The 12,165-nt window shown below is 52.9% G+C and overlaps 1 protein-coding gene across 2 annotated transcripts in view; it reads right to left on the bottom strand.

Annotated features, from left to right (window-relative positions):
- Positions 1-391: 391 nt before the first annotated feature.
- ACTR8 (actin related protein 8) overlaps positions 392-12,165 on the bottom strand; it is a 12,335-nt gene continuing 561 nt past the window's right edge. Inside the window, exons 2-13 of one of the 2 annotated variants that reach the window (XM_027835930.1) lie at positions 10,828-10,998; positions 9,156-9,266; positions 7,775-7,879; positions 7,296-7,469; positions 6,826-6,919; positions 6,332-6,464; positions 5,191-5,344; positions 4,852-4,947; positions 4,200-4,340; positions 2,776-3,040; positions 2,131-2,294; positions 392-760 (exon numbers count right to left, since the gene is read on the bottom strand). In XM_027835930.1, coding sequence (XP_027691731.1) covers positions 617-760; positions 2,131-2,294; positions 2,776-3,040; positions 4,200-4,340; positions 4,852-4,947; positions 5,191-5,344; positions 6,332-6,464; positions 6,826-6,919; positions 7,296-7,469; positions 7,775-7,879; positions 9,156-9,266; positions 10,828-10,998 — 1,752 coding nt within the window. In that variant the 3' untranslated portion in view covers positions 392-616. The other variant, XM_027835931.1, reaches the window with a different exon arrangement.

The raw sequence follows: 12,165 nt of genomic DNA, 5'->3' as shown, positions 1-12,165 counted from the left end.
AGGATTCCCTAACAGCTCTACTTATGCTCTGATTCATGGGTGTTTGCCCTCCCCAAATTCGAATGCACAGAAGGAAGCATTCTTGAAGCCCTCGAGGCCGGCAGGAGGAAGCCACACACGAGCCCTACGCAGTTAAGGAGAACTGGCCCAACGTTGCTCTTTGGTCTATAAAAGAATAGAGGAAACGAGGCTGGAAACGGAGATTTCCAAGCGGGCCTCTCCCTAGCAAGCCGGGGCAGAATCATGTGTCAGAGGCCTGCGCTCACAATCTATGTGCTTCTCACAAGCCAGAGCTGCCGCCTTTGTGACAACGGCTAAACCCACCCTAAGCGAAGGCCTTTGTCAGCAGCTCTGGATTTCTGTGATTAAAGTGTGGCAAAGAATGTGGCAAGACGGTTGAGAACACAAAGTTTATTCCAAAGTGCTTGATCGTATGTACAGTTTGTAGTTCTAAAACAAACACTACTACATTCTCAACAGAAAGCTAAATTTCATAGATCTCCCAATAAAACCCAATACAAGGACCAATAAATTAGAAAAATAAATGAGATCCAAGTCTTCCATGCCGCATGGCTTGCTCTCATCTGCAATGCTGGCTAGACTTCGCACCCGGGGTTCACCACACGAAAGCAGCGCGCTCACGCAGCATGCGGACTCCAAAGCGCTGCCATTCCCGCTGGTAGACCCACAGCTCCTGCGTGGTGTCCAGACAGGCCAGCACGGCCCCGCCTTTCCACGCAATCAGGCGCGGATCCATGTCCTGGGTGCACACAAGAGACACGCTGCAGAACCAGCTATGCATTCAGGCAACAGCCTCAGCTCTGCTGCCATGTGAAAACAATGAACCAGAGCTCGGCAGGCCAGCCCACATATGGGATGACGTGACCTGCAAAATTAAGTGTTTACCCTTTTCATCAGCAATTTTTGTTCTTAATTTTGAGAACGACTGTTTTTGTCACAGTAGGCGCGGACTGAGGCCCTGGCAGGCACCACAGGAAAACCTAGTGAGAAGCCAACACACTGGGCGCAGGACCACGCTACCCACCGTGGCCTGTGCCTGTGGACCAGGGCGGCTCTCCTCCCACAGTTCAGACAAGCACAGAGTGCTTTTCCCCGACACAAAGGCTGATCAATCTGGCCATCCTGTTTCTGACAAGTACCCTCTATCCAACACTGGGGAAAGTGTTCAGGGGACACCTCATTTGAGGTACTGATGGCACAGAGAGTGCACCCTCCAGGGATGGATGAGTGGTCCTGCGGCCAAGGAAACGCCCGTCAGATTCAATGGGATGCACGATTGGCCCGTGGTACCCTAACTTCAATGACTGGCTCATTCTCAAAGGAATAGACTGAAATGACTTTCAAAATCAGAATGCAAAATGTCACTGGACCTCAGTTTCTCCATCTGTAAAATGAGGGGGCTGGACCCAATGACATTTGCAGCCCTCTTGATCGCCATGACTCCAGCCGCCTCGTTTTGCAGAGGAGACGCCTAATTGAGCTGTGCAGGAAGGCGGGTAGTTTACCACGTAGGAGGGCCAGGGCCGTAGCCGGGGACGGGGCATTCCCCTCCCTTCTCTCCACATCTCCCTCCGTCTTCTGAATGAGAAGATCACTACTCTCACTACACTTCCTAGGGTGGTCTGTGGGGATCCAACGAGAGTCTGCAAACGGCCTGGGAATGAACCCTATTAAAGCACTTTACAATCGTGTGCTCGGAGCCTCTGTTCCCGTGGCTGCCGCAGGCTGGTTTTACATCAGGCCTGGGATCTAAAGCCGGCTCTTATCTCCCGGGAACTTGTCCTAAGCAGGATCTGTCAGTTTACTAACACTGATGTGAGCCAGGCCCCGTGCTACGCACCGAGGACACACAGGAAGGTAAGAGCCGCCCCGGCCTACAAGGACCTCACCCTCTAACGGGGGAGACGCCGCAGACAAAATAAGCCGGGGCCGCCTCGGAGCGACGGGAGCCCGTGAGATGCTTACGGTGAGTGAGCCCCCCACCCTTTCTGGGCATGAGCAGCCAGCGGTCTTGGTGCCTGATGCCTGCCGTTGCTGCCCCCTGGGGTTGCTCTAAGGCTGACGGGGTCGGGGGAGGGATGCGGGATGCACCGGCAGGGCGCTCCTTACCTTTGGCCTTGTGATGACTTCCACGTTTTCGACGACTCTTCTGAAGGAAGGGGGCATCTTGTTAAGGATTCGGTGCTGCAGAAACTCCTGAGCTTTGTGGAACATCAGGCCGCCACCCACCACCAGGATGGAGCTGTACATCTTTTTTTTCGTATCATCTGAGGCTGTGAAGACAGTAATATGCCCACTCCTTCAGGCCAGGGGGCACTGGGCTGGGAGTCATGAAGACCCGAGTTCGAATCCAGCCTCAGACACTTCCTAGCTGTGTGACCCTGGGCAGGTCTCTCACCTTTTCTCTGCCTCAGTTTCCTGATTCGTAAAATGGGGAAAAGAGCAGCATCCCCCTTCCAGGCTTGTTAAGGGATCCAATGGGATCCTATATATAAAGCCCTCTCAATATTAGCTATTATTATCATGGCCCAGGAGATGACCCGCAGATACCTGGAGACTGACTGAAATGACTCCAAAGGGCTTAAAACCCACTCAAGTGTAGCAAGTGGAGAAGTGTGTGATCCACCGCGGACAACAGACTGAGCCATGATGGGCCGGAGTCGAGGGTGTCAGCGAGGGAGGGGGGTCCTTAAACGACCTAGCCCATGAGGAGGCCGCCCGGGGTGGGGGGTCCCAGCGATGTGCCCTGCTTACCGCAGCAGTCAATGCTGTGCAAGATGGCCTTGTCCAGGCCCAGGGCTTTCCCTTCAAACTGGGAGACGGCGGTTTTCCTGGACATCATGGCGGTGGGCGCTTCCTCGGACTCATTGCCCGCCATCAGGCAGTCGCTCTGAGATGGCCCCAACTCCACTTCCTGGGGATGGAGCCTTTCCGGCATGTCTGAAGACTGAGCCCGCAGGTCACTGTCGAATCCACCGGGTTTGGCCATGGACTTGCGGTCAGCAGTCGCTTTGGACGACTTAAATGAGACCAGGAGAGACAGGTGAGCGGCACCCATCGCCCTTCGGGCTACCACCTTATCAGGGCCCGACCTCGGCCTCCATCGTCCAAGGGTCAAGGGTGGGCTGAGACCAGGAGGAGATGAGCCCTCATGGGGAGGAATTTCCCGAGAGGATTCTGGGAGACCATGGCGGGAGGAGTGTGGGAATGGTGCTCCTCCCACAAGTCATAGGAAGGGATTTTGGTCCACACCTGTGACTCCACTGGTGCTGGGTACTCCCTCTGTGGGTTACACTCCCAGAGAGATGCCTGAGGCACAAGGCCTGAGGTGACTCACCCAGCTTCAGCCAGCCTGGGACAGCAAGCAGCCCAGATGATAGGACCTGGAGTCAGGAAGACCTGAGTTCAAATCCAGCCTCAGATACTTCCTGCTCGGTGACCTTGGGCAAGGCACTTAAATCTGTTTACCTCAGTTTCCTCCTCAGTAAAATAGGCTGCTGTGAGGATTATATGAGATATCTGTAAGATGCTTAGCCCAGTGCCTGGCATATAGGGGGTGCTAAGCCCATCCATCCTTCCCTCCTTTCCTTCCTTTCTTCCCATTTCAGTGAGCAGAGGCCCAGGGTCCCACAACGAGTCAGAGTCTGGGGCTGACTCTGGGCCCTCTGGCAGCCCTGAGCTGAACAGAACCAGGCTATCCCCTCCTCCACCAAACAGACCACCTGTCCTCCAACACAGCTCTCGTTTCCGAGCCTTCTCTTCTCTGCCTTCAGCTGACTTTGCCACAGCACATGCTGGAGGCCCATCCCCATCCTGGCCGCCCTCCTCTGAATAATGTCCAGCTTACTGAGGTCTCTGCCCAGGATAGCGCAGCTCAGGGTGTAAATGAGGCTGCAACCATGGTCCGTCCAGGGGGAGGATGGGCGCCTAAGACCTCCTCAGCCACAGCCATGGACACCATGCCACCACACTGTGGAGGCAGACTCTGTCTGTGGTCCCCTCAAACCTCCAGATCATCTTCAGGCCACCTGCTGCCTCGCAGCCCCTTCCCCCATCCACGTCCAGGCAGACTCACCGAGAAGGTCTACAGAGATGTGGAGATGCTGTCTCTCTACACTGGGGAACCCCAAGCCCCGCAGATACAGCAATCACAGTGCCCCCGCCCCCCAGGGACTGACCTGCTCCTGCTTGCTCTGCGTGGCTAACAGGTAATGCTCGTCATGAGGGTCCTCGGGGTCGCCCTGCGATCTCTGGGGCAGCGTTGTCATCTTCTGGCCGACGATGCCAAAAGTCGCAGGGTAAAACAGAGCCATTGGAGCCTGAGTGCAAAGGAGAGAAGGAAGAGCCATGTACTCCTGGGGCCGCTTTCTGGCCACACTGACCCGCCAGGCCCCTGGGGACTCTGCACCCCACCGGCCGCCCCTGTTCCAGCACAATTGAACATATCATTGTAAAACTGAGAAACAGAGAGGGCAACATCCGGTGTCAGGGCAAGGGAGACACCAGTTATTTATTTATTTCAAATGGTCAGAGGGCAGAGGACGGCAGCTGGAGCTTAGCCTAAAAGGCAGAAGACCCTCAGTTCAAACTTGGCCTGAGATGCTTCCTAGCTCTGTGACCATGGGCAAATCACTGAAACCCAGATGCCTCAGTTTCCCCATCTATAAAATGAGGATAATCATGGCACCTGCCTCTCAGGGCTTTGAGGATCTAATGAGGTAAGACTTGTGAATCACTTAGCACAGTGACATAGCACTAGCACTATGTGTTCTCTGCTATTCGTATCATGAGGCCTTAGTGACCGTCTGGTCTAGGGGTTCTTAACGTTACCTGTAACTTCTCATCCCCAAGCCGAAACTGGTAAAGCAAAGCCGGGGAATCAGGGTGTCGAATCTGAAACTCGTGATCTTGGAGGCCAGAGATGTCCTAAGTTTTCGGGAAAACAGAGAACCATAACATTTGTAAAGCTGCATGGAAGGTTCCAAAACAAGGCAGGTTTTTACCTTTTCCTGCCCACCCATTATAATGTCAATCAGTCGACAGTGCTTGGGAGGGGCCCGTGAAGGGCCGAGGGGTCACTCGGAGAAGCTCCGGACTGTCCCAAGGTGTCTGATTTCCGTGACTGTCTCGGGATTTCTCTGTCCTTGGTCCTCATGACTTTGCGCCTACCTGGTCCAGATGACAAAAGGTTTCCTTGAGGTGCTGCAGGAGGAGGCAGTCCATTTTGTTTGTTAACTGGCAGTCTCTATAAGGGAACCCAGCTCGCTGCATGAGCCAGTAAAAACACCGCGAGACGTCGGATCCTCCGTAGGCGAGACAAAGCCTAAAACCAAGAGAAGAGAGGGGCTGGCGGTTCCCCGAGACAGAGACTGCGCGGAACGTTCTCCAATAACCCCACTGGTGTGAAGGGGAGGGAGGTTACTGGGTATAACACAAAAACAACAAGCGCCGTTCCTTTCCCTGGCCCAGCCCAGCCCCAGAGGGCTTATTGTCAGCAGTTTTCTTTGCTTAGGCCCTTATGCAAATTCACTTGTATTGCTCGTACCCCTCGAAGGTGGTGAAGTGGTAGAAACAAAGGGGAAGGGGCGAACTAGCTGTGGGACACCATGGTGAAGGCATCTCAGGAAACGAGAGCTCTCCCCAGGGGGGAGACCAGCAGGTTCTCCGATGAGGCGCTCGGCAGCCCCCGGGCCACCTGCAGGGAGCAGTCATGTACTGAGCCTCCAGGGCCAGGACGAGCCAGAAGGGAGATCACCAGTTGAGTCTTCAATGGCGATCATTTTTGCTGGATCTCTGCAGCGGGCCCCTCCATTCCGTGTCCAGCTGGCGGGTGAGGCCTAGAGCACGGCGCACTCTGTCACCATTCGAACTCCTTAGTCTGACCAAATTGAGGGGGTCGGCTCCCCTTCCGCCTCAAGCCTAAGCAGGGGCAGCTTCGGCCCTTTCAGAGCTGACCTGGGCAAAGGGAGCGTGTTGGCACAGCCAATCCATGATCACTGAGTTCTACCTCCAGTCCCTCATTACGGCAGCACCTGGGTGACCTGCCAGCTGAGGGCAGGCTCTGCCGGTTCCAGCAGGCTAAAAGGGCTTTCGGGCCAGGGTCCAGAGATAGATTATCCATCTGTCACCAGAGAACCAAGCTAAGTTCAAGACATTAATCACTAAGCTCAGCACCTCACAAAGACCAACTCTAAGGCTCAAAGGAGTCAGCTGAATTGGTGGAAGGACGACCCGCTCTGATGAGACCACAGACCCCTGAAAACCAACCTCATGGGGAAAAACACGCGAGCTCACCTGCCCGGGCCCTTACCGAGTGTTTCGATGGGAAACTCCATCTTCCACACAGCACACACTGGTCTTCTGGTCCCCAACATCTACGATGCACGCGCTGCCCAGGCCGCTCCCAAAAGTGGCACACACAGACTCCTGATGGACCACGATGCCTGCAAAGAGTGGTCACTGCCAGACTTGGGCAGGGCCCACAAGCCAGGCCCTGAGTGCTCAGTGTTGAAGGCAGATCAGTGAATGAGGTTCACTGTGACCCCCCCAAGAAAATCCTGGGCCTTTCCATGGCTGGGCAGCCGAGGCCCGCTCTACGTGTCGTCTGTTCGCCGACGCGGGGTATGAGGCCTTGAGAACAGGGGCTGCCTGCCTCTCCTCTCGGGTGCCAGGGCTTGGCCCATACTAAGTTCTTCCTTAGATTCTTTTTGGTTTACTCCCATAAATCACCCCACACACTCAGGGAAACTGCCTTGTGCACAGAAGGCCCACAAGTGCTTACTGACAGACTGAAACGCTTCTTACCTGAGAAACCCATCTTCATGAGGGTCATATTCACCACTTCCTTCACATGCTGCTTGTTGTAAATGTCAGGAATTAACAAGATGCACCTGTAATACTAACAAGAAGAGACGATTCGGTTCCCATCCAAAGAAAGGTCAGGACGTCTCTGAATGGGGTCAGGGACAGCCCTTCGACGGTCCACATTTACAAGTCAGGACTTTACATCTCCTATTTCTCTGCTGTCTACTGGCTTTTTGTTTTAGATGGAAAACAGTTGGCGCGTCTTTCTTTAAATAATAAGAGTTTGATTACAAAACTCACGAAATAGGTGAAGGGGAAATGTGCCTTGGGATTAATGGAACAGAAAGAGCGCGAGCTGGTAGCCCCGGTGAGGGCAGAGGGGAAGGGGGAGGCTGGCTCCATTTGTCCGGATGCCAGCTGCTCAGTACCAAGGGGAGCGCAGGCAGAATGCTCAGGGGCTCTTGACTCACCTTCAGGTCTTTCAGGGGGATCTCCAAATATTTCTGTATCACATGTGACCATATTGCTTCCAGATCTGCCAGGATGGCAGTAAGGGAGCCCCCAGGTCCAGGGTGAATATTCAACTGACCTCTGCGGATGGGCCAGTGAATATTGTAACAGTCCAATGGATTAACATACAAAGCCTGGGGATAAAAAACAAAGTCTGTGAAGGCCACCGTCTGTCTCAGGTTTTGCTGGTTCTTACCAAAAGATCAAGGCCAGAGATTTTTGCTAACATTAACTGAGCGGTCCCATGTCCAGAGTACATAGCCAGTCTGAATGTTCAGTGACCAAAAGCGGGGTTAGGGACAGCCAAGAGATAAACATCGGCATCGGGCCACCGAGTGAATGAGCAGCAAAGAGAAAAGAAAGAGGCCTCTGCTTCCATTCCACCCTCTAATCCCAGTGCCCCCTCCCCACTTTTTACAACAATGAGTACATCACCCACCTCCTCTCCTACTAGATACTCAGGGTGATGAGATGTGTTTGTCCACTTATTTCCAGAGCAGTGATCTAGAATTGCAGGCCGCATCTGCTTGTTGTAGGATCGAGCCTGAGAGTTTCAGGAAATAACTTGAATTTATACATGAAATGCAGACTATGCTTTTCTCTCCTCTCCCATGGCCTAGGAAGGGTGGCAGTCCTAACCAGAGATCCTGGACAAGGGGGAAGAACCCCAAGGGTCCAGAAAAAAGGGTGTTTTCTCTGCTCACAAATGTGATTTCCCCTTCCCAGGACTTTCTCATTTAAGCAGTAACTCGTCATTGATCTGAGAACAATGCTTCACTCTGCTGAGAGGAGACTGTGTCTTTATGTGGTGCACATCATAACCATTCCCAACAGTTTCTGCAAGGCTGCATCATCTTCTTTCAAAGACTCCAGTAAGACCTCTGTCTAGGCACCTGAAATTAGGGCGATGACAAAGGTGGCCTTGCCAATGGAACATCTCTTGGCCTGGATATCTCATAACTCAGAAACAAAGATGGGCCAGCAGAGGAGCTCCAAGGCGCCTTACCCCTCTAAGATCCTGGGGTTTTAAAATACTAGTGACGCCAGCTCAGAACATAACAGGTAGCTAGCACTGGTATGATTCCTTCTGGAGGATATGCCTTTTCTGCCCTCCACGATAACACAGAGGAATGAGTAAACGTGGCTATTTTGGGCAAGCCTGCCTGGAGAGGTTCACTGCCTGAAGGCTGCCCTCTAGCTGACGGATCTTGGTAGCCAAAGAAGACCATTTACTCAGAGTGGAGAAGCTAGTAAAGGAACACCGCTGGAGTCTGCTCAGGGCAGGCCCAGCACCAATCCTCACCCGCCATTGGGGACGGAGGTCCTACCTACCTACACCCTTCCCTGGTCCCTTTGCCCAAGCTGCTTGGCTGCTCCCAGGGTTCCCAAGAGATGGGGCTCAACCCCTCTATCTTTTGTGATGGGATGAAGGCCTGCCCAACCACAGCCTCACGGGACCCTCCAGGCCTTACCATCTGTCCCCTTCTCTGCCCTAGACTCCTACCACCTTCTCATTAGAGTTACTTACATGGTCTTAGCCCACCTGCCCCGCTACTATTCCTTAAGGATGTCTAGGCCTTGCCTTCTGTCCTGAAGCCGGCCTTCCTGTCGTGTGCTGCCTCCCCCGATTACAGTGTGAGCCCCTTGGGAGCAGGTACTGACTTCTTGGGCTGACAGTATCCTCAGTGCATGTAGTAAATGCCTAATAAATGCCTTTCTTATCCATTGATCTGTTCATCCCCTCACTCGCTCATTCACATAAGGAAGTATCGGGCACTAGGTGTGGGCAAACAAGCCACAGAAATGAGCGAATGCCTCACCTGGTCCGGGGACACTGGGATCCTTCTTGCACCGTTGGACATCTTTTTGGACCATATCGCCTGGTCCACCATTTTAAGGCCATTTTGTCTCTGCTCAGTACTTTCAGGCTTCTGGACAGAAATGAGGATGAATAAGAATAAAGAGCAAAATAGTAAACCATTCTATAAACACACAACTGCCCGAGCAGAGACACAATCCAGAAGCAGGAGATAGGGTCAGAATATTCTGTGAGTCTTAATTTTTTAATCATCAAAAAACAGGAATCACATTGTGCTGTTTGATTTATTTCTTTATTCAACTGTCAGTCAGTGAGTTCCCAAGGCCGGGTCTCCTCACCTTGCCCAGGCTGTGTGTACTCTGCCCCTGCCGTGGGCTCATCACCACATGGGTGCAGGCCCCAGAGTGGGCCCCTGACTGGCAGAGCCCATGGCAGCTGGGAAGTCCTGAGCCCAGGCCTCTCCACAGCAGGATTACAGGCGTGCGGCCTTACCCCCGCCATAGCTCTAGAATGGCTGTGCTATGTGATGAATGAATGAATTCTGAGATGCTGTTTTTGAATTGAAACTGAAAGTTATGTATGTTTCTGCTGTGATCTGATTTCTGAAAGTCTTCTTGAGTAAGAAGTGACTCCTTCCAAAAATAAGTTAAGAGGCTGTAAATACAAACTTGCTTTCTCTTTTGGGGAATCATTCTTTTAAGTATCTGCGGCAAAAAGTAGGAATGGAATGGCCAATTACTGAGTGACCCAGCTGCCTTTTCTGTCACTCATCAGCTATCACTGGATTTAACGTGAACTCCTGATTTGGAAGAACGTCAGTTATTCTGGTGCTGAGGTGATTTTGTGCAGTGCTTTTAATGACCCCAGCGGTCTCCTTCAAATCATGGCCGTCTTGTTTAACGAGAATATTCGGGTAATGCCGCATGGCTACGCATCACAGACAGCACACAGAATCTAAAGGATTAAAACGGCTGGGTCCCCCAAAGGGGCGGTGCAGTGGCCCCTGGTAGGTGTGCGTGGCTACAACGTGCCACAAGAGACTGCAGAAGTGGTAAGAACCGAGGCTATCATAGAGAGGAGGACTAGAAAAGCAGCAGGCTTGGTCACACAGCAAGCACAGGGGCTAACGGGTGGACAGCCCACAGCGTCAAGAAATGTCTAGGAGTTTTCGGGCCCCTGAACAATGGGCAACGATTCTCCAAGGAATCCACAGGAGAACACGGACCAGAGAGACCCATGGAATGGGCTGAGATCTGCCACACTGGAGAGAAGGCCCACAGCGATGAGATGGAAGACCTATCGGAGGATCAAGGGCTCAACATAAAATCACTTTTAACAAGTAGTCCAATCACCAAACCACACATAACCACGGAAGGGATGGCCTCAGACTTGTATGAACTGAGTCAGCAGGGAAAGGGTGGAACGAGCAGGGCAGGGTCACCGCCACGGTGCCTGACGGAGGCGTCATGGACCGCGGGTATTTCTGGACATAGCCCGTGCGGAATTTGTTTCTATGGACTAAGCATATTTCTTAGAAGAGTCTGTTTTTCTTTTCTTTTTTTAAATTGAAGATGGTGGGAGAGAAAAATACTTAATTGAAAAAAAATCCACTAAATTCAATTTAAAAAAGCAAACAGGCAGGTTTCTCCACGCATGCAAGGCTGAAGACTTACATTGAGGCCTTCCCGGAGCAGCCAGCTGTCCTTGTACGTGGGCTGGCCTTGCTGCTTGTGCCTCCGTGCTATGACGTGGGGGACGCTGACCGGGAGGGTATCTGTGGCGCGCCCCATTCTCAGCGTGGTGGAGCCCGGGTGGATCACAACGATGAAGTTGCTTTGTATTTGCTGCAATTCAGAATAGGGAGTGTGATGAGGGGAAACACAGGTGATGCTTCCCGAGCCTCAGGCCACATGGGGGAGGTGACCCGGGGGTGGAGAGCTGACTGGGGAGTCCCTGCCCCCAAGCCCAGAGGGCTCTCCCTGGCTTCCTTCAAGTCTCAGCTAACCCCCCACCCCCCAACTCTTCATTCCAGGGCCTTCCCTCTGCTGGTGATCTCCTATTGATCCTGTCTAGGGCTTGCTCAGCATATATTAATGTGCAAGTTCTCTCCCCATTAGACTATAGCTCTTTGAGGGTAGGGACTCTCTGTGGCCTTTCTTTGCACACAGTTGGTGCTTAATCAATGGTGGACCCTCCATGAGGGCAGATCCACACACAATCAGTCAAGCAGAAATGATTAAGTCTTTAAGACACCCCCCTCCAAATCCTTAGTTTTGTGCCCCTGCCCCACCCAGGGTTGTCAGGGACCATCACCCTCATCTCAGAGGCACAGGGGCTCACCCATTGGCTAGAGGATCTGAACTTGCCTGCCCCAGGAAGCCCAATTCCTAGGGCTATTCTCTTCTTCAGTGACTTTGTACTTACCCAGGTTAGCAAACATTCACAAAGAGCCTACTATGTGCAAGGGAACAGGACAGAGACATAAAGTAAAAAAGAAAGCTGTACCTGCCCTCAGGGAGCTTATGTTCAAGTGAGGGAATAATCTCAGAAAGCAGTTCCAGGAGGGAGGAGGCAGTTATCAGGAGAGGCCTGACCCAAGGGAGGAAAGCTCCTGGAGGGGAGGGCCATTCCTCCAAAGGGCTGAATCCCCAGCACCAAGGACAGCGCCGGGAGACCAGGCTGAATCCACTGAGTGAAGGGAGGGAGTCAATGAAGAAGGAGCATGTTCCAGACATGGGAGGGCCAGACAAAGGCTGGGAGATGGGAGATGGAGGGGACTGGATGTATGGGAGAAAGCCAGCGGTCCACACTGGGTGTGTGTGGGGGCGGGGAGGGAAAGGATGGGATAATTAGGCTTAATTAGCATGGAAATGACTAACTTGTGCCCCATCCCATTTCTGTTCCTATGTCCCCAGCATACAGTGGGGCTCTGTTTATTGTCCCTAGGACAGAGTAGGGCTCCACTTCTGCCCCTGTGTCCCCAGCACACAGTAGGACCCCATTTCTGTCCC

The sequence above is a fragment of the Vombatus ursinus genome, unplaced genomic scaffold, assembly GCF_900497805.2.
Source record: "Vombatus ursinus unplaced genomic scaffold, bare-nosed wombat genome assembly UNPS02014817.1, whole genome shotgun sequence".
Classification (NCBI taxonomy): Eukaryota; Metazoa; Chordata; class Mammalia; order Diprotodontia; family Vombatidae; genus Vombatus; species Vombatus ursinus.
The sequence above is the reverse complement of the archived record's forward strand: the minus strand, read 5'-3'. Positions and strand labels throughout refer to the sequence as shown.